The sequence below is a fragment of the Nestor notabilis genome, unplaced genomic scaffold (genome assembly GCF_000696875.1).
Source record: "Nestor notabilis isolate BGI_N333 unplaced genomic scaffold, ASM69687v1 scaffold9034, whole genome shotgun sequence".
In the NCBI taxonomy this organism is placed as follows: domain Eukaryota; kingdom Metazoa; phylum Chordata; class Aves; order Psittaciformes; family Psittacidae; genus Nestor; species Nestor notabilis.
The window spans coordinates 22321-44876 of NW_009925143.1; the positions used below are offsets into that span (position 1 = coordinate 22321).

The 22556-nt window shown below is 39.6% G+C and overlaps 1 protein-coding gene across 1 annotated transcript in view; it reads left to right on the forward strand.

Annotated features, from left to right (window-relative positions):
- Window positions 1-202: 202 nt before the first annotated feature.
- The window catches only part of DGKQ (diacylglycerol kinase, theta 110kDa), a gene marked incomplete at its 5' end in the record, with an annotated part of 55319 nt that continues 32965 nt past the window's right edge, over window positions 203-22556 (forward strand). The window contains 6 exons of the mRNA XM_010012911.1: window positions 203-282; window positions 10666-10765; window positions 14497-14582; window positions 15609-15734; window positions 17115-17268; window positions 20001-20069. Of these exons, the coding sequence (XP_010011213.1) occupies window positions 203-282; window positions 10666-10765; window positions 14497-14582; window positions 15609-15734; window positions 17115-17268; window positions 20001-20069 (615 nt within the window). The remainder of the gene's footprint in view (window positions 283-10665; window positions 10766-14496; window positions 14583-15608; window positions 15735-17114; window positions 17269-20000; window positions 20070-22556) is intronic.

Genomic DNA, 22556 nt, shown 5'->3' on the forward strand with positions numbered 1-22556 from the left:
TATTCCACAGCCAAAATGAGCTGGAGTTCATGCACAGCAAGAAGTGTGACAGTCATGTACATTCTCAAATGTAGGGGAGATAAAATATGATTTGAAAGATCTACTCCTAACTGTATTTGACTCCGTATTACTTTTTGTTTGTTTTTTCACAAAGTCCCTTGCTTCTGAAGACTTGCTCAAGGTTCTTATTTTATTTCTGCAGTTTGCAACTTCATGTCTCATGAAAAGTGCCTCAAGAATATCAAGATACCATGCTCATGTATTGCTCCCAGCCTTGTGAGGGTGAGTAAGCACACACTGCCTTGTCTTTTTCTTGGGATAATAGAACAAATTTATTACTAATGAACATGGTGTAGTACCATGGTGCCTTGTTAATAATATAATGCTTAAATCAATTGTGTTAGTCACTACTGAGGCTTTTATAGCTGCTCAAAGGCAAAGTTACGTTTCCTTTGAAAAGTCCCTCTTACGGGGAGCTGTGGGTAGTCTGTCTTTGAAGAGACAGTTATTGACATTACTTAACTGTTACTTAATGTTCTGACTTGTATGTAAGACTTGTGTGTCATTACCTGGAAGCCTTACAATAACGGAGTGGGGTGGCTGATTGATATCAGTGCTCTCAGAAAACCATACTGCGTGTCATACTAAAGAAGAACTCTGTACATACAGTCACCAAATTTTTTACAGTGATTTCATCTTACTAGGAAAATACTAAAGCTTCTCTGCCTAGTGAAGGGGCTATGTTTGGCTTCTGTTGATTGCTGCATCTTAAGAATTGGTCTGTTCATTGTGTCCAGAGAATAAAGTCATTGCATAGGCTTTCAAAGGAAAAAGTCAGAGGGCTTCAACCGATGGTAATATTTCAAATTTATTTATTTGGGTAATTAATAAAGTACTTGATTTCAGATGCCCTGTGACTTTTTCCTGTCATAAGACTTGAAGCTTAAGAAATTGCTTTTAAAGGGTGTGAAAAATCAGATTTAAAGATGATAATAGGATGCAACTAAGGTATTAAGAAGCTAAAGTGAGGAAAAACTGAAGTGTATTATCCACTTGGGAAAGGATAACAGAAAAGCAAAAAAAGGGAAGGCAATGAGAAACTTATTAGAGAAGTAGTAAAACACTACAAATACCTTAAGTAGCCATATGCAAAAGCCAAATGAGACATGGCAGAATCATGTGCATTACACATGTTGCTGACTAAAGGCACATTTATGGGTTGTGTAGACCTAGGAACCTGTGAAGGGGAGCTGATTTCCATCTTTGTATCCTAAAAAGGTTTATAAGTTCCTTTATGTTGTGGCAACCTATGTAGGGAGTGAGACATGAAAGTGTAACTCAAGTTACAGAAAACTGGATAGAAATTAGCTACTAATTTTTACTAATTTTCCTTTGTCTAGAAAATAACACTGTTAGGCTTTGCTGCACACTTCCTCTTCCCACATACTTTTCATCTTGAGAGGTATAACTTAGGTGGCAAAAAGGATCTGGTACAACAGTTGCCAGTGAAACGGTAATAAATATTGCTCTAAGTCTTAGAACCTGTGGTACAGGACATACAGATAATGAGAAATACTATTACTAAGAATGAGCCATCAGTCACTGCAGCATGGGAAAAGGAACAGTAAGTCGGATAATATAGATGTCTTTGCAAAGATCTTCGGGGGGATGGTACAAATCCAAACGGGAAATACTCGTGTAACTCTGTGTCACAATTACAAGCTTTTGTGACTGCTGCTTTTGTGGATTTGCTCTAACTTTAATTCATAGTTCGAAATAGTATTTGTTCATTTGCTTTTGCATGGTAAAAAACATCTAGCATTTAAACTTATTAGTGTTTCCACTTGCATCAGTTGAGGATGTCAGTATAGTTCCTTTGCCAATCCTCATTCTCTACCTGCCTGAACACATGAATTTTATCTAACTGTTTGTTGTTCACACATAAAATGTAACTATCATTCCTGCACAGTAGAGTTTCTTCTATCTGAATAGTGTTATCAGCCCTCAAAGCTGTTTGGACTTCAGTGTTGCTGTATTCAGCTGCAAAGCGTCTTCTGCGTTATCTGTGTCGAGCCTGTAATCATTATGTTTTGAAAATACAGGGTTGTACTGTTCTTTTTGGACTGTCTTGTCCTTGACATGGTCATCCAAGTTGCATTAATCCTTGTCTACTGTGGAAGTGAAGTCTGCCATATGGGAGATGTCCTTTTGCGTGCAGGCTCTGTCGAAGTAAATATTGAACTTGGCATTTGCTTAAAAAACATAACAGAGCAAAAAGCAAATTATAACAGTTCATAGAATGTGTGGAAAGTTTATTTTTTTTTAATCTCCCTGTTCTCCTTTCAGATTATTTATTATTTATTTATTAAAAGGTCTGACATAGGAGGGAACACTGGTGGGACTTTTCCCTCATAGTTCCTTCTAGGATGTCAGTATTAAGTGTACTACAGAAATGAGATTTTTTTGGTTTTAATCCCCTGGTTTTCCTCTAGAGAAGATAGCAATTGTTAAAGCTCGTTAGAGTGTGTGTTATTTGACACTAAGTCAGACTGTCAGAGAATAATTTTTCAGCAGATGTTTCATGGAAACTTTTATTCCTGAGAGTAGGGTTTCCTTCCCGGGGTCAAGAAAAGGCCCAGAGAGTCACAAGCATGCCATGTCTGCATCCAGCCTCAGATCGTTCTCGATGAGTTCTCTCAAGGCTGCCCTAAGAATGTTTTTGCACTATTGTTGATCATTATCACCTGTGTTTAGTATTCCAGACTGGATCCAGGTCACGATGTTTCAAAACAAGACTTCATGGATCTGTCTTCTGATCAAGTGGTGCATTTATGGTTTACAGGACATATGGTTTGCTAAGGTCTCAGCAAACTTGTCTGAATTCAAACACTCACTTCCCTACATTCCCATAGGCATTTGTCTACAAAAAACAAAACAAAAAACACACAAAAAAAAACCAACCCAAAAAACAAAAAAGGGAGTGGGGGGAAGGGCAAAACACTCCACCCCCGAAACACCCAACACAAACCAAAATAACAGTGAAGTCTTTGATTCCCTGTGAAGAGTGAAGTTTTATTTTTCCTTGTTAGGTTGGAATGGAAGCCGTATTACGAGTGTGTGTGTGTTTTCTATATAGCCGTTCTTTGAAAACTAAATGGAAATGAGAGTATATTACAAGTGGCTTTAATGGTGTTAGGCATTTGCTGTGCTTGCTTTTCCTCCTTTTTGTGTTGGTGCACTGCTATAATGGTTTCTAAACATTTCCACTTCAAGAAGGGTTGATAGGCTACTCATGACACTTTCTTCTGTGCTTTTGTTGTTAAAGCCAGGTTGTCTGGAATGGAAGAATGCTCTTTTAGGTCATCAGCTTTGCCTGGAGCTTTCTATGCTAAAACCAAAACTTGGCTTTGTAGTTCAGAATGTGGGTAGCCTGCATTTGTGGGTTGTGATAGTGAATGAGAAGGTTGTGGTGCCTGCTCAGGCAAGCGTGTGTTGCCCTTGCCTGCTGACCTAAGTGTCTCCTTCTGCCTGCTGGGTTCAGCTATGTGCTGGTGGTTGTGGGTTCAGCTATGTGCTGGTGCTTATTTGGATCAATTCCTCATGAGCTGAAAGTAGATGAGAGGAAAAAAGGGTACTCAGGGTTGGGATAAGTCCCTCTGATCCCCTTCTGCTAATTTGCTGTGTATCGGACACTTCATGCTTTGTACGTGTAAGAGCAGCATCTCATTTTTCTGCAGCTGAAGGACTTCTGTGCTGGGACACAACCTCTCTTTTGTTTACTTTCTTTCCCTGCCCAAGAAGCAATGGGAAGGTCCAGCAGAGTGCAAGACAAAGAGCATCAAGGTTTCATTATTGCTTCACTTGCCTTGGAATAATAAAACCAGTTTCATTCAGCTGTCAGAAATGTCTGTTGGATTTTTGTGTGACTGCCTCAGAGAGTTAGCTTTTAAGGAATGTTGTTGCAAATGGCTCATAGATGTTTTCACAATAGGGAAAAGAGAATTTGATGTTGTTGGACTGGGTGGGAGTTCTGGAGAGGTTAGGGAGAAGAAAATCAGAATCCAGTTTTGGAAAATCATTCCTTGGTGGTAGTTGCAGGTGTTGGAGGTTTTATGTCAACACTGGCTAAAAACTGCTGCAGTGAATGCTGCAGAACTTTTACTGCTTCTCCCAGCAGACTGTCACAGAAGACAAGCTGAAATGCAATGTTAATGAAAAGCTGTTTAGCATAGTAGGGTTACATCTTATCTTCAAATTACTGTATATTTGGTGTACATCAATCAAGGGATGTTTTATCCTGCTCCTTTTGTTATGTCTTTCTGGTGGTTGTGGTAGAGTTAAATCTACTTCACAAAATACATGCTTAATATTTTTCCTTTTTATAATACGTATTGTAAAGACAAGTTTGGGAAAGTTCATTCTCTTTTCTCCCGTTTTATGTGTTCATGATAAATAGGCTTTACTGCTGTGAGGGATTTTCACAAGCTGGCCTAACAACAGATGGATCCCAAGCTGAACTTTTTAGCAGGGCCTGTTGTGATAGAACAAGGGATAGTGGTTTTAAACAAAAAGAGAGGAGATTCAGGTCAGATACAAGAAAGAAATTTTTTATGATTAGGGTGGTGGAACACTGGCACAGGCTGCCCAGAGAGGTGGTAGATGCCTCATGCTTGGGAACATTTAGAGTCAGGTTGTACAGAGCTGTGGGCAACATGATCTACTTGAAGATGTCCCTGCTCATTGCAGGGGGCTTGGACTAGACAACCTGTAAAAGTCCTTTCCAACCCCAACTATTGTGTGGCGCTTGCCAAGTAGCCCTGACCACCTTCAGCGAGAGGTCCATCTCTTGACCCCTACCAGTGTTGTTTCAGCAAGGCAGTTGCTTGGAGTGTAGCAGTCACGTGGTATAATTTAGAAACCAAATGAGGTGTAAAAACGCTTGCTCATAATCTTGGCACTGCACCAAGGTTTCCTCCTTTTCCTCCTCAAAGTGATAATCCCTTTAACCCCAGTGTTAAAGGGAAGAGCTAGTAATCCCTAGTTCATAAACTCAGGAGAGTTTATTATGCTTTATTAAAACTTGATGCAAACAGCCTAGTAGCTTGCAAACTCCCAGACGAGCTGTATCAGTGACTTCAGTTTCAGAAGTGGTGTGGGATGTCACTGTGTTTGTTGCTTTAAATTTTTAATCTTTTATCTTGATAAAAGGAGATGGACATTGATTTCCTCTGTAGCAATAAAAGCAAGGAGTGGCTGTCTTTTACATATTGCTTTCTTTTTCCAGTACAAAAATTCTAGTCCAGGCAATTCGTAATTGCAGTGGAAAGCTCTTACACAAGTCTCACTTACTAGCACAGGTATCAGATATTCCTGATTTGAAATGGTATTGAATGCAGTGTATAGTTCCCATCACAAAAGGTTTTTGGGAGCTTGGAGATAAGCTTGATGTCATATCAGAGAGATCTGTAGGATGGAGAAGAACATTCTTGGATATAGTGAGGTCACATATGGAGATGTGTGCATTATTCCCTCGCATTAGCCCCAATTAAAATTTTTATAACTAAATATTTGATTTTCTCATCTCTTCTGTCCAGTAGTATGTTAAGACACCATTTAACTCTCTATTCTAATCTAACTTCAGAATTTCCATATGGAGTGTGTACTTAAAGCTGCTTTTAAGAGCAAGTGATATATCAAGTGCTCAGAGGAAGAATGTCAATTTGGACACAACTGACGAGTAATTGACAGACCTTGTCCCTTAAAGGAAAAAGTAGAAACACAATTTCTACTCAGGTGCATGCAGTGTATTTAAGTTGCATAAATCTGTTGCTACTAAAGCAGAGAGGTTTCAAGCAAACAGGTCGAAGGAGGTGATCCTGCCCCTCTACTCTGCTCTCATGAGACCTCACTTGGAGTATTGTGTACAGTTCTGGTGTCCTCAACATAAAAAAGACATGGAGCTGTTGGAGCAAGTCCAGAGGAGGGCCACGAGGATGATAAGAGGACTGGATCACTTCCCATATGAATACAGGCTGAGAAAGTTGGGGGTGTTCAGCCTGGAGAAGAGAAGGCTGCATGGAGACCTCATAGCAGCCTTCCAGTATCTGAAGGGGGCCTACAAGGATGCTGGGGAGGGACTCTTCGTTAGGGACTGCAGTAGTAGGACAAGGAGTAATGGCTTCAAACTTAAACAGGGGAAGTTTAGGTTAGATATAAGGAAGAAGTTCTTTACAGTGAGGGTGGTGAGGCACTGGAGTAGGTTGCCCAAGGAAGTTGTGAATGCTCCATCCCTGGCGGTGTTCAAGGCCAGGCTGGACAGAGCCTTGGGCGACATGGTCTAGTGTGTGGTGTCCCTGCTCATGGCAGGGGGTTGGAGCGAGATGATCTTAAGGTCCTTTCCAACCCTAAGTATTCTATGATTCTATGATAAGGGCTGTATGTGATTACTGAGTAATAAGTAATTGAAAATATGTCAATACTGGGAAAAGTTGAATCACAAAGTTGTTAGCTTCTCTCAGAAAGGGTGCGGTCTACACCTGTGATTAACCTGGACAGAATAATCATGGGGTGTATTCAGATGTCATCACCATAGCTACCTTCTCTAGAGCAAAGGGTTTTGTGTCAGAGTGGACTTTAGGAACATTAGATAAGGAAGTACTTTTGCACTGGAAACATCAGAATCCATAGATGTTCTTATTTCAGAAACACCATTTAAATTTGTATCAGCATTTTGCTTGGCCTTATGATGAGAGCAGTCTTTTTGAAAGACCCCGTGTGGCTGCTCTTGTGGGCATTTCAAGATGGTTGCTTCCAAGTGGGTTGTGCCTAAGCTTAAAGTGCCACAGTGTTTTTGGACAGAACACTAGTGACCTTAAGTTAAATTCCTTTTGCTCAACCTTTGGAGTATGTTGTGAGAGTTTGTACCCTCATTTCTATGTGCTCTTTCCTACTTGCAAGCTGATCAGCCCCACAGTGCTGTAGGTCCTGCAGCCCTGCTTCCTCAGACTGTCCAGTGTGTTTTCCAAAGTCCTGCCAAGTGCGAGTCTCTCTGATGCGACGGAGGAGATACATGGACAAAATATTTAGACACAGGCCTAGGAAAAGTTTTTAGTACATTGGGCTTTTTTTAAAACTGCCCAAGACAGCAGCTCATAAACTCATAGAATGGTTTGGGTTGGAAGGGACCTTAAAAGATCATCTAGTTCCAGCCCCGTGCCATGGGCAGGGACACCTTCCAAGCTGTCACTCTGTCATTTGAATATATCTCTATTCCTCTCTTTCCTCTTGAACCTGGAAGTCTTTGGCTCTGGATTCAGGCTAAAACTTTCTTCTGCCTGAGCTGGTAAAAAAGCAGCAGGAGCTGCATAAAGAATAGACTTTCCAGAACTGTGTTTCTCCCTGTTGAGGTATGCAGACTGTTGCTGATGAGTAAGACTGGACCTGACCTGACTCCATCCTCATACCAGAAGGTTTGGGTGGTAGCTTAGCTTCTTTGTACATGGTGATTCCACCTCAGAGGAAGAGCACTTAAATTTATGGTCTGCTGTAGGCCGCATGTTTGATACCCTGTGGCATTTCAGAGTGAGGAATAATTTTAAAAGGCACTACCAAAAGAAAGCAATTATATTGTTTCTTTTCCCAAGTGTGGATGTTAAGAGCAGTACATTGCTGGTTTTTCTGTATGATTTAGAACTGGTATGCACTTGCAGATTGCACTGAAGGGGTTGGATTCTAAGTTTTAGGTTTCTGTAGGATCAAATTTCGTTAAAGGCTGATATGAACTTTTACAGAAATGTGTTACATTCTGTAATGCTCTGGGTTTCTTAATGGATGGCAGGAAATAAAATAGGAACTAGGAGTATCTTGTCCATGAGTGCAGAGTCATTCTGGAGCTTAGGCTGGAGTGTTACCACTGTACTTTCTGTCAATGCGCTTCTGATCAATACTCTAAGGGCACTTAGATGTTATTTAATGGTATTACTAGCAGAAATTTTCTGCCTTTTTCTTCAGAAATCAATTTTAGTGGTTAGCGTAAAGTAATTTAAGTAGTTGTACTGGAAAAGCAGTTTTAAACTCTCATCAATTATTAACTTTCTCTCTGTAGGCCACCTTACGTGTCTGCTGCTCTTATGCAGGTGGATCTGAACTAGAGAATAATATGTAACGTTTCATATTCTGACATGCTGCTTCTCTGACTTCCCTGGTCTGAGTTTTGATTTTTTTTCAATCTATTGGGTACTAAGAACCCTTCTTTTGTTGTTCAGCAGCAAAAGAACTGTAGGTAGCTGCTGGGAGAAACATGATATGATTGATGAGTTTGTTATGTTGTATTCGCTCTTTACCTTTTTTTCCTCTTCCATCTTATTCCCATTCCATTTCCCACCAGGCTCTGCAGTGGTTTTACGCTTCTGCCTTTTAGGGCAATTAGAAAGACCACTCATAATAAATAAAGTTTCTTTGGCTTGTTTCTGAAAGGGAGATGTTGAAGGAACACGTATTTTTTCTGGTTTACCCCTTTTTTTTTCCTTCCCAGTCAACATTTCAATAATCCAGTTGTTCTCTTCTTTTTGGCAGTAAATTGAGACTTCAGAGGATTGCCACCAGGGTCTGAGTGACTGCAGAATTTAGGCTTGGTGTCCTTCCCTTGTGTCTTCTAGATAAGTACAGTCAGACCATGAGTAAGTCTGACTCCTGCCAGTCCTTTCTCAGTCTTTCCCAAAATAAACAGTTTTTCACAAAACTCTACTTTGATCCTTTGATCTACAGTGTCCTTTTTCTTCAGCAGTCTTTCTGTGACAATAACAAAAAGTCTGCATTTTCATGCCAGGTTTAAGATACAATAGCCAGACTCATGGCCAGGGAAAGAACAGTTCTCTGTGTTTCAAACACAGGTTGTTGAGTGGTTGGGTGCTCATGCTGGGTGTCCAGAGCAGGTTATTCACCACTCTAGAGCTAAAGAAGATCGTCTCTGTGTCTGATTTCAAGAGGGGATGGCTGGCTGCACTGTGGTGGGAGTAGGGCAGGCAGATGATTTGAAGATGATGCTTGAAAACTGCATGCAGGCTGGGATGTGCAGAAAAGCTTTCCTGAAAAAAGCGCCACTAGGGCTTGTTAGTACTCCTCACAATTGCTGTGTCTGGCTGGGGTTATGCGCATGTAGCCATTCTCACTATCTCTTTCTGCACTTGAACTCATTGTGTGGGATGAATTTTAGGCAAGTGGCCTTCTCTCACCAAGCTGGGAATTGCACTTCTCTCTTATTTCTGGAGTGGCTAGAGTGAGGAAACAGCTGTGGCACTTTACCTCCAGAATAGCTGAGCCAGCTAACTTGTATGTTACTGTACAGGGAGGTTTTGTTTTTCCTTTCATCTGAAGAAGTAGCATGAAAGTGCAAGAAAAGTGGTTGGGGATCATAAGCCTTGAACTTATAATCTGAGACAATTCAATTAAGTTCCCCAGGCTCTCCAGTACATTTCCTCCCCTCCCCGCAAGAGATATATATATTTTTTGTAAACATGTATTATGTGACTACAGTACTCTGGTTAAAAGAATAAAATTAAATAATGCAAGCCAGCCATGAACTTTGTGTCAGTCATAGTTGGAGGGCAGCAGAGATGGAAATTTCTGATTGGGTTGCTAGGAGTGGGAGATGGACCCCAAAGTTTTGGGGTAAATACCAAACTCGTACATAAAGTTCAAAGATTTTGGAGGCAAGGATGTTTTGGTAGGCTGGTTGGCAGCCGAGCATGGTGGGGAGCCTAGGACAGGCAGTTTCCTGATCAGTCAGTCACCAAGGGTTCTTCCACACAACCCAGTCTGCTGTGGAAATGAGATGGTGACTCTGCTTGATTGGTCAACTGCTCTAAGTGATCTTCTCCATGTCTGATAAGACAGCCATATTCTGTATCTCTCTTCATTCTTTTTTACCTCCCAAAGATTAATCATGAGAAGGACTAGAGGAACCACATGGTTTGCAGTTGGGTGTTAGTGATTTTTCTTGATTAAACTTTCAGCAATGTTCCTTTCTCCTTGTGTTACATCTGGCAGACTTAATCTCACTTACTTCACTGTGCATTCTTGAAGTACAGGATTGTTTGGTATGGGGCATGGGGGAGACCATTGCCTTTGTCCTGATCAGCAAGTTGACTGAGGTGAAAGATACAGTACTGAGCAATAGTACTGACTGTGGCAGCACTGGACTTTTAAGAATTGTCTTGAGTGTGTCTTTAGGGTATTTTATGTACACATGCAAGTCTTTAGTCATCCTTGATTCAATTAAGAATACTTAGGAGAGGAACTGTGATTCAAAGTAAGTCTCAGAGCACTGAACGCAAAGGAAACCTTTGGATTCATGGCACTGTGAATCATCAAGAAGCTGACCACCACTTAAAAATATATACATTACATATTAAACAGCAAGAATTTTAAACACACTTTTAAAAATTATTATTTAAAATAAAATATTAAGTATTTAAAATAAATTTTTAAGGGAGGGGGGTTTGTTTGTTTTGAAAGGATGACATGCCTGTATATTCATTCTCAGGTTTAGTTAGTTTACATTGTATATATACTGTTCTGTCTTGCAAGATAAAGCAGTTTCTGTGAATTGTAACTGGCACTGTGAACGTTGTGGCTGATGATATCTTATGCATTTTTCATTGGCAGGTTCCAGTTGCACACTGTTTTGGGTCTCCAGGACATTACAAAAGGAAGTTTTGCACTGTGTGCAGAAAGTCACTAGAGTCACCTGCCCTTCGATGCGAAGGTAACGCTAGAAGACCTTTCTTGTTTAGGCATCTATGTGTTAGACAGTAATGTACACTTTGCTTACATTGCATACCTTGAAAGTATGCGTGCATACACACTCACATACAAACTCACCGTGTTTGAGAGATTTTTGGGTTGTTTATCATCCACTCATTAATCATGGAAATGTGTATGTCAAATCAAGGAATAATAAATCAGTAACATTCAGTAAACCACAGTCTTTGTCAAACCTTGCCCTTTCATCTTTCCTCCACTTTACTTCGTGGTGTTGATGGTGTGCAATGAATCCATGCCCCAGATGTGCAATGAATGAGAGGGTATTACGGCAAAAGAAAGACTTCTCCTGTTGAGGTAATTTATTTCTGTTTCCCGTGGGAGCTTTTGGTACAGGGGATCATCAGGTATTCGTGTTCCTAAAAACTTCCCCATTTCTGCAAAAGAATGGGATATAACTTTTCAGTGTTACTGGTCTCAGATATCTGTTGATGGTAATAGGGATAAGGTGCCTTCAATTGAAAGCTATTTGAAAATATTATTTGTCAAAATAGCACTGCTCCGAGTTCTGACATGGGTTCTGTGAAAAAACAATAATTAAAGAAATCACCCAAACACCATAATTTTTATTTGACATATATGTTGGCGTCAGTACTTGACTGATTTTGACGTGGGGCAACGACTTAATTTTCCGTTGTTTCCCCTGTCTTGGATATCTAGTATTTGTTGCTCAGTTGATATTGTGAAGTTGAATAGAATTTAGTATTTTAAAGAAATATTACCTGTAAACTGTTTAAAAAAAAAAGAAGGATAGTTTACTGAGAGAAGAACCAACTCTGTAGGGATTTGAGATGCTTTCAAAATTGCTGTTGTGCTAAATACAATGTGTTATTTAATATGATTGCCTATGTGTATGAGTAGCGGAAACATTTCTCTTTGATTAGGGTATTTAGACTTTTAATGGTGCAGTGGTTTTGTTTCTGGTTTGTCTGGTGAGTTGCATAATGAATCTAAACTACGTTCTTCTGACCAGTGGGAATCTGTCACTTAATATAGTTACCATGTGAGTTAGATGGTATGGTGGGATGGTCAAAGAGCTACAGATACCACGGAGTCTTTTCTGATGATCTGCCTTAATAAGCCTCAGAACTTGTGTGGCATGAGAAAAAAAGAGAGGATTTCAGAAGAAAATTTTTGCTAGCTGCGTCCTCTTAAACTCTTGAAAATAGCTTTGGTTAAGTGATCTATTTTAGTTAAAGCTTTCTAAATTTCTCTTTCATGCTCTTACTCTCTTAATTCTTCTGCGTTAATGTTGTATTCATTGCAAGGGAGTATTTATCTTTTCAGGCGCTTCCATTTAAGTGTTCTTAAACAAGAAACATGTGAAATTGTGGTTATATTTAGTTACTACAAATGCCCAGACATTTTATTTCTTTTCTGGTTCAGTGAAGGTTCTGAATTATATTCCTCATATGGATTAAACAGTTTTCTTGTTTTGTGTAGTGTGAGTTGTTAGGTATCCTGTTTTCTGAATACCAGTAAGTCTACAACTTGTTCCTCTGATACTTTTCCAATATGTAGCTAAAAAAGGACAGTTAAGGTTCTTACAGTGCACAAGATTCTTCCTTTACTCTTAAAAAATAATTTCAGAATTTGTTTTAAGCTGTAGAGCTTTAAAATCCATATAGAGATCTTGAACTTTCTTTTTTTCTTACTTCTAATGACTTATCGTAATAGTACAAGTCTGCTGTTGGTTATGATGTTGTCTTCTGGTACTGAAATCTAAAGAACTTTTCCTTAAATTTATGCCAGTATTAAAATAGAGGGTTAAGATGAAAATACCTTTTCTAAGCAAATGATTGACATCATTAGACGTACTTTTAAAATAATTTAAATAACTTGGTTTGTAGTCTTCACATCTTACAACAGAACAAATTTTCCTGAAGGAAAATGTAAATTTTCAGACAAGTACTAAATGCTGTGGGTGCGTGTTGGGGCATCTGTTCTCAGAAATGAGAGCATGCATGTACGTTAACCCCTGGTGAGATAAGTACATACGCTTCATCAGCAGAAATTACAGTATTTGGAGTCCAAATGCCGCTGACAGTTACTGATTGCTTTAGAGAGAGATTTTTTATGAAAAAAATCTTCTGTGTTCTTACAAAACACAGCAAAGGGCAGTGTGTGCCTGTCTTACTAGAAGTAATGATAAAACCCCCAAAGCTTTTGTTGATTGCTTGAAGCCGTAATTCGGTCTCCAGCAGCTTTTACCATTAGTGAGGATACGACTCAAACCATCTAGCTTGCCTCATAGCTGAATTGGCAAACCTGTAAAACGCTCCTGTTACGTCTATGAATATGGAGAAATGTGAGCAGAGGAGGGACTGTGTCACACCTCATACAGAAGTTCTTCAGCTCGGTGAGGACACACAGTATGGGGAGCCGTATGTGAAAGCTTGTAGTTGACTTAGTAAGCCCTGTTAAAACAGGATTTGCTTGGGTGTGATCATGGTCTTCTGCAGGGTTAGAGTAAGACAGTGTTAGTGCTGATGGCCTTTTCTAGACCCCATAGAGTGATTTCAAAGTAAGGTATTTTTCAGTATGTAATTTAAGACTGTTTTGAACATGCTTTCAGATGTGTGTAGTTGCCACCTCCCAATTTTCAGTTTACAGTCTTCAAATTTTTGTGATGTGCTTGAAGCAATAACCTGTTCGAGCAGAACGGAAAATAATATTTGAAGAATTTGATGTTGTGTCTTACTTTAATGTACTCAACAAAAAATCGGATGCCTTCCCAGAGTATTTGTATACACAAGCAGCTGGGGGAGGATCTTTTTCATCTATTTCTGTCTGTGTGGTCCATAGAGAATTTTCCTAACTCTTGCAGTAATGAAGCTAGGTATTGACATATTTTAGTTGGGGGTTTTTTAGTGTTTATTGGGTTTTGTTTGTTTTAGGGTGTTTTTTGGGGGGACCGTGAGTGAGGCAGGTGTCCTGGCTGTGAGCAGGAGGGGTGCGCTGCCACCTCACTGCTGTTTTGGCAGGCATGTCCCCTGCTTTGCTAGGGCTGGGGACTCGATCTTGTCTTTTGTTTCCTTGTGCTTCTGACAGCGCCAGGGATATAAAGAATGGGCTAGGCAGCAGCAAAGTGTCTGCTGTTTTGAACCCACTTCTGAAGTGCCTGCTTGCTCTGCAGTAGGGTTTGGAAAAGGGTTTGTAAGAAGAACGGAGTATTGCTTCAGGAAGACTATTACTTTACACTCAAGACTTGATGGTATTTGGATGTAGAAGAACTTTCTTTTAATGCTTCTAACATTCATGTTGTTTTGGATTTCATGAAATTGAAGTAGACTTCAGGCACAGTTATATTTGAGTAGGCAGCAGTTCCTGTGAAACTGTGAGACAAAGCTGTAGTAAGCCAAACAGTTGTTACAAATCTAACATGCTGTATTGGAGGAAATATGGCAAGTGCTTATAAGCAAAATTAGTTCAGCCTTTCCTTATACTTGCTGCATCGCTTTAACACAAAGGGAATGGAGCAACACACAGGACAGTGCTGATAAACGTCCCTTATTCCCTGTCTTTGATGAATGGAAAAGAGCATGAAGGAAAGCAAGTACGGTGCAAAAAGGTAGTGGAAGAGTCTTGGAGGGAGAGAGGGAGGGAGGGAGGGAGGAGCTGCAAAAACCCATAGGTTTCCAGCCTAAAGAAGTTTTCTTGTTTTCATGCTTTTAGTTTGTGAGCTGCATGTGCACACAGACTGTATCCTGTTTGCTTGCAGTGACTGCCGGCAGTGTCACCAGGATGGGCACCAGGACCACGTAAGTGTAGATGCCTTTGCAGCAGAAAGTGGTCACACGTTCTTGGTGTGAAAACATGGGCTAGAGGAGGGGGAGGAGTCTCGGCATTTCCTTTCACATGCTGCCGATTATCAAAGCACATTTGTGCTTATTGGCAGGCAAAGGAAACTGAGTGTTCAGAATGTATCACAGATAGTGAGATGAACTTAAGTTCTGACACATGCACGATGCTTATTGAAGCCGTGCTGAAAAGTCTGTGTGATATGTAGAATGTCCTAATTAAAAATAATAATAAAAAAAAAGATTCAGCATCTTATCTAAAAATTTGGCTTGCAGAAGCTGTCGTGAAACTTTATTTTCTGTATGTTGAGCTGTTCGCTGCATTGCGTCCCTGGCAAACATAATCATGTTCCTCAGACTTCCTGCAGGCTGTCAGAGGCAAGACTGCCTAGCTTCTCACTGTAAAATATATGCATAATACTGACCTTTCAGGATTATTATTATTTTTTTATGAATGTTGGTTTTGGTGGACTGTGAAGAAAAGCTGTATGTGATAAATTTTTTCATGGTTGGATAAGCTGCTTTTGGTGAAATTTAAGATTGTTCAGGTACAATTTAGACTGAGAAAATACTTAATGTCATAGTCTATGTTGCTATTTCCTCAGAGCTGTTTGAATGGCTGATTTTAAAGTTAAGTTGAAGATGCTTCTGTATGTATCTTTTTATCAGGGCCTGTTGTGATAGGATGAGGGGTGATGATTTTAAGATAAAAGGGGGGAGATTCAGGCTGGGTGTGAGGAAGAAATCTTTCACAGTGAGGGTGGTGAATGTCACAGTTTGCCTGGGAGGTGGTGGATGCGCCATCCCTGGAGACATTCAAGGCCAGGCTGGATCTGGTTCTGGGCAACCTGATCCAGTTGAAGGTGTCCCTGCTCACTGCAGGGGGCTGGGATTAGATGAGCTTCGAAGGTCCCTTTCAATCCAAACTATTCTCTGAGTATGATTCTGTGTGTTTTGTGTAACACGAAGTTGTGATGTGTTCCCCAGGATACCTATCACCACCACTGGAGGGAGGGGAACCTTTCTTCAAGTGCCCGTTGTGAAGTCTGCAAGAAAACCTGTGGCTCTTCTGAGGTGCTCTCTGGCATGAGATGTGAATGGTGTGGCATCCTGGTATGTTGTGCTGTTGCATATATTTGTGGGAACTATATATATATATGTTTGCACATGCCTATTAGAACACTTCACAGAAATATACTTTATTTGTACACTTTAGATATACTTTATATACACTTTATAAATAAAGCTTATTTATACGCTTATATTTGTGAGTTAGATCAAAACATAAGATTTTTTTTAAATCGCCCCCATTCGTCATTAACATGAGCAATTCTCAAAATTACAGTTAATATAAATCAAATGGAATTAAAATTTATGGGGGACTAATTATTACAGATTTCTGCTTAGAAGCCTGCAGTTACTTTTCCTGTGTGAAATCAGAATTTCTTTCAAATCACATAAATCCTGGAAGGTCAGAGGCTTACCACTCTGATATGCTTACTTCTCTTTCAGTGGAAAGTAGTTCTTAACCTCTGTGGCTATGGTTTTTTTAAGTTGTCAGTGTTGTTTACTGTGTTTCTCCTTTCTCATGATGCATATTTAATTCCTGTGCAACACGATGGTACCCTTCAGTAATCCTCCTGAAAGTCACAGCTTTTCACGTGCTGATACACAAGTCTGCAGTGTAGGTAACAAATGGTCCATCCATTTAATGCTATCACTTATTGAAATATGATGAAAGTGCAAAGTAGCATCAATTGGGGTGGGAACTGAAAAGTAGGTGTAGTAAATAATTAATTTGTCACTTAATGCAAGGCGGGGTACTGTATGTAGTAATAATCTAAGATGAAACTCTGAGGTTATTCAGTACTTCAGGTATGATTTGAACAATTTATTTTTAAAAATATAGTGGGTTTTGTATTTTTTTAAATCTGATTCATGATTTCTGAGGTGGCAGTGGCCGTCTGTAAGAACAGTCTAATAAATGTAACATGGTATGTGTATTCACTAATGGCAGAAGATGTTGCAAAAGTATAAAAGCAGAAACTAGTCATTCATGTTTTGAAATAAAACTGCAGTGTTCTCTCTGAATCTGCAAGTGGATTCAGCTGTGTGAGAGTATATTGCTATTTTCAAGCTTTTCAGAATAACCTTCCTACCTTTCCTACCTCCCCTTCCACCCCCCCAGTAAATATCCATATAGAATGGAAGATCCAGGGTTTGAGACCAAAACTTTAAACTTCTCTATGCAGCTGTACAAAACCAGCTGTATTTTTAACAGAGCAGGTTTGCAGTATTTGGTGTTTCCTTGTGTGTTAAGACTTCCCATTGTTGGTTATATAAAAACTGAATGGAACAAATTAAAATGGAGGGTGATTTGTGAAAGTGATTTACAAAAGGTCTACATGTATCCTAGCCTGAGCTTTGCAATTCCAGTGCACGTTTAGTTATAAAATAATTTGCTTTCTTTGTGTCTCACTAAATTCTTAACAGGCTCATGCTGCTTGCTACGTAATTGTCACACCAGAATGTACTTTTGGAAGATTAAGGAATATGATTCTGCCTCCAAGCTGCGTGCAGTTATTTTCTCGCAACTTCAGCAAACTGCATTGTTTTAGAGTTACAGAAAATTTGCAAACAGAACCAGGTAAATCTTTCAAAGTTGCAGCTAACTGACAGGCATGTTTAACCTAGTGTTGTAATTCACTGAAGCACGTGCTTGCTAATTTTCACTGGCTTTGGTGGCAATACTATAACTTCTTGGTATTTCTAGGGCAGGATAGAGATTTTTAAATGCAGATGCGTGCAAAACGCTGAAACTTCTGCTTACTGGTGCAGCGCAACTTGAAAACTGTTCTTTAAACAGTAAGCATGGTGTAAGTGAAAACCTAATGTCCAAGCATTTGTGTTAATAGTGTTATCATTGCTTGATATGCATGTTGGTTTTTATTTGGTGTATCATGTGTACAGATGTTTTTACTTTGCCTCTTTGGTTAAGCATCTGCTCTTTTAAGATTTCTGTTCTGAAAGGATGTCATGTATCTAGCAGGGTAATGTTCTGCTGCCATCTAGAGTGTATGTTTGTTCAGCAGCTCTTTAGGAATGAGGATTTTTTTTAAGCCACTGAAGTATTTTCTAATCCATATTTTGATTATTACGTTCTTGTAAAGCCTTTGGTGCTTGAATGCAGTAGGAAAGCAAATAAAAGGTAGTCAAGATACAGGTAGTGGAAGTTAAATATTTGCAGCTGCGCTTTTCTCAACCTGACAGGTTGTTCTTGAGTTTTCTACATGGAACATATAGGTTTGGTTTGGGTGAAGGCAGCCAGTCACTAGCAGGAACCATGCATTCTTGTGTGCAGAAGCTACTGCAGGAGTCCTGCTACTGTGTAAACTGCTTGACTCTGAATCTGTATAATCTAGATACGCTGAAGTGACCTGTGAAAGTGTGAAGGGGGAGAGGAGGCATTACATTGCTTTTGTTGGTCATTCTTTTACAGTGAGTTGTTTTTCTTTTTAATGAATTGCTTTTTGGTGGGGGAAGGTGAAGTACAGCATGTACTTGAAAGTCTGGGAGTTTGTAATGCTTCCAACGTAAGAAATACCAGAAATAAACAATCTGGATGAACTTGGTTTTGCTGTGTTGTGCAAGCATGGTCCTTCAGCGATTCCCACACTGCAGCAGGCACGCCTCCTTTTGCCACAGCTGGTGAAGGACATTGCTCATAAGATTGTTAAAAGAAGTCTTGGTGGTCGCCTGGACGAGTTAACTGCTGCAGGCACAGCTCTTCTTAGGCTGATGATCGGGAAGTGACAGATGACTTGCACTATACAGAGAATGGACATACCATCATTGACCTGTTGGAGAGCATTTGTCTGGATTGGCTTTTGCCACTAAGTAAATGCTAAGCTTCACCACCAACATTCGGTGAACATCTCTGTGATGAGAGTGGCTTTTCAGAACTAGTGTAAATTTCCTGCTATCCCGACTGAGGGAAAAAGAGTCATGAAAGATGTCAGCTTCTTCCCATCTGAACTTGGAAAAGTTTAGGAGCAATCAGGAGATCTTTAATTTGTTACTGTTGTATTTACTTACTGTTTTTAAAATTCTATTTTGTCTGAGGTGAAATGCCAGCAGGCATTCAGCTTCCATTTATTTCAGTGTCTTTAAAGACTGTATTATCTAAATTCCTCTCCAACTTGAAGGTTAATCTGTTTGTCAACTGTAACAAGGAAAGTATTACAACCTAACTTTTGTACTTTAAACACCCCAACTCGGAAACATTATTGTGGGTCTTTCTTGTGGTCAGTTGAAGCATTACCCAAACATTCAATAAGTTACCTGGTCTCCAGTTTAGGATTCCTGCTAAGTACTGTTCTTGACGTGCTGTGATTCTGCTTCTTGGAAGGTTTTGCTTCATTAGGATTCTGACTTGTCTAGTACCTCTTTTGCTCTGAAGATCTGTCGTTACTGATTTTATTTTATTTTTTCTCTTGTTTTCTGCTTAATTTCCTGCTTTATCCCTTGATTGCAAGGCATAGTTTTGATATAGCGGTTGCCTGGCTTCCGTCTTCTGAGACCTTTGTTTGCATCCCGGTCAGGAGTGACAGGGAATTCTAATGGGTGGGAGTATTTGATTATCACATTGCATTGGCTTATGTTACAAGGTACTACTACCCTTGGAGAAGAAAAATTTACCCTGTTTGGATTTGTACCAGTATTCCTGTGTGGACCTGAGTGTCAGGAATGAGAATGCAGTCAGGATGTTATCTTCACAGAAGCAAAAGTAAATGTTAGTAGCTTTTATTTTAACCTTTTCTAGGTATTTTAAGTGTTATTATCTGACATGTTAGCTCCTAGCTTTTAGTGAGAGTGATGAACTGCTGCCAAAGTCCTCTTCTGGAGTGCAGTCATTTCTTTCTCTTTGGGTGTCTGCAAATCTGTTTTTCAGTTACTGAAATTACATATATTTATTTAAAACCCATACTTCTGACTGGAAGGCTGTTACTACAATTTTAGACTGATTTGTGTCTTAAAACTTAATGGAAACCATGTATGCTTTGGTCATAGGCAAACATCACAGCTTGAGAAAGGGGTGTAAAGCAATACTAAAACTAATAGTAGAAGGACTTCAGGTGTGCCCTCACTGTAGTTAAATGCCAGTGCAGGTTTGGTTTTTTAATGCTGTTACAAAAACAGCATTTTATAGTATGGATTCTTGCCAGAAAATAGGCAGAAGAAGAAAGTATGCTTTTCTGACTGGATTCTTTTGTCTTAGCTTCTTTGATGGTAACCACCCTTAAATGACAAACACTTTCCTCCTGCCTCTCCAATTCAAATTAACAAGAATCCTTTCTCAAAATTTTTCTGTTTTCACAGATGAAGATGATGATATTGATGGGTCAACACAGGGATCAACAAAAGATGTCCAAATTTCAACAGATTCAAGTAAGCAGAATTTCAGTAAGTGCTAGATAGTCACCTGTTCTAGTCTTTACTCATATAATCTTAACTTGCTTTGCCTTGTGAAAAAATATTAAACGTCTGTTTTTCTAATGCTGGGTATCAGTTTGAAGTACAAAGTTTTGATCCAACACATTTATTCAGGTTCTTACAAATATCACTATTTTCTACTGGTAGATTGGCATAAGTGAAAATCTGTTCATAACCCTGACAAATAGATCATTTCTCTCAACTTGGTAGTCAAAGAAAGAAAGCATAGTGTTAATAATCCATAAATAACCAACCAATTTAAAGAGCAGCCAAGCTTGTCTCTTCAAAGCCTTCTTCTTTTAAGATAGCTGGATCCCAATCTTGCTGAAGACATCAGGTGATACTGGGATGGTTGCTTCTTAAGCAGTTAAATTCTTATGCATGTGTAGTTTTCTTTTGGGTTGGTATTAGCCAAACTATTACTTTTCATAAGATGGAGCCAACCGCAATTTAAGGGCATTCAACTCCCTTTATCCATATTAGGAACTAGGAAAACATGCAACAGCTGTCAGTCTGGTTTCTGGCACTATGTACACATGGGTCACAGTGACCTGCAGTCCTTCTTCAGTTTGCATGTGACCAGCTTCCTTTATCTCCTCTTATCCCTCTATTTTCCCCGTATTTAATCCTCTCAAACCACCCTTCCTTCCCCTGCCTTTGTTTCCTCCCATAAACATCCCCTAACAAGTCTTGTGTAATCCTAGAATGCTCTTCCCATGCATCTCATCTAGTCCCACAACCCGAGTGACCACCTCAGTTGGTGAGGTGACCCATAGAGCTTTTCCTGTGGACTCACATGGTGGTGCCACCCCCAGCCCATGGGGCTGATGCCCTTGTCTGAGGTCAGGTCATGGCTTCTCCGATAATTTCTCTGACAAAATTATTTGGGTTCACCTGCCAACCGTTGTGCTTCTGTGCGTCTCTGCATGTCATAACCTATCAAATTAAACATGTCAGAGGCAATGTTTTAGCGTGCTGGACCCCTTCCACCTTTCTGTAGTTAGTATCGTTTATGTAATAGGAGTCAAGAGTGAGCTGCTCATTATCTTCTGTGTGTTGACTCAGTTCATGTGCCACATCTTTTGGGAGGTTAACATACCCTCAGGAGTATCTGAACTGAATTATATTCCAGAATATTGTAGGTTTCCTTAATTTAAGCTCTCCATATTTTACAGATACACATTTTTAAAAACAGTGGAAGCAAGTCAGAAAAAAAATGAATAATACTGACTTGTAAAGACATGCTTTTCTGTAGGAAAAAAGCCAATAGGAAAGGATGCAAAGTCTGTAGATAATAACGAGGAGAAAATTAGAATTGAGGGTCTGCATTCGTTTTTGTTTCTTCTCTACTGTAGTAGGCTTGTTGAGTGAAGCGTAAAGTTAGAAGGTTTAAATCTTAATTCTGGGAGCTGAAGTATGTTAAGTCAACCATGAAACTTAGCCTACCAAGATACTGAAGCCAAAGGCATAAAATGACCATAAAAACAGCCCTATACTTTCTGACATAATAGATTTAACAGATGTACAGAGCAAGTTTGGAAAAGAACTGTAAATCTTTGTGCCTGAGGACACGAGCCAGCTTTTAAGGACTTGTCTACACTGTGAACAATTAGAGAGGAACTGAATGTTACAGAGATATTAGGATAAACATCATGTGGATGATCTCATTAGTGTAGTTAGTTGTATTGCCTGGGGAAAGAATTGAGCTGCATGTCCATTTTCATACTGAAATAACTCTTGGGCATTCTAGGAATACGTAACTGATAAAACTGTTCTGTATTGGCAGATCTCAGATAGCTGGGGGTGGAGGTAAAGAAAGGAATTTAAAGTGCTTCTTAGTGGTGTCCTTCAGGGGTGTGCATTTTCTGTCCATTCTGAGGTGTGATGTTCAGCTAGGTTTCAACCAGCACAGATTATTCTTGTTTTCCTGGAGATAGAATTCATTGGTCTCGGCTAAGATGCAACCATGGATGCAATCTGTCAATCTTGAGAAGTCAAAGAGCTAACTTTTGAAAATCATTTCTATTATTTCATGGCAATATGAAGACTTAGTGGAGGCAGGAAGTTTAAAAAAAAAAAAAAGGTTTGTTGTATGTATGAACAAAGGAATCCCAGAGGAGCTATCCCAGTAATTCCTGAAATAAAAGAATGAGTTAAGAGCTCTTACTTGTGTGTTGATCTACAGGGATCTTGGAATATGAGAAGGCCTAATTGCTTGCCTGGGAACATGATTCTGCCCTAATTGCTTGCCAGGAATCAATAGAAGCTGAGGGTACTTGACTGCTGTATAGTGAGGCTTAGGCAGCTTTTACTTATTTTAAAGCTACTCTGTCATAGATAGGGGTTGAGGGAGGTTGTCTTCAACTTTTTTCCTCACAAAAGCTTCTGTTCAGTGGTACTTCAAGATACTCATTTATAAGCTGAATTGCTGTACCTGATATC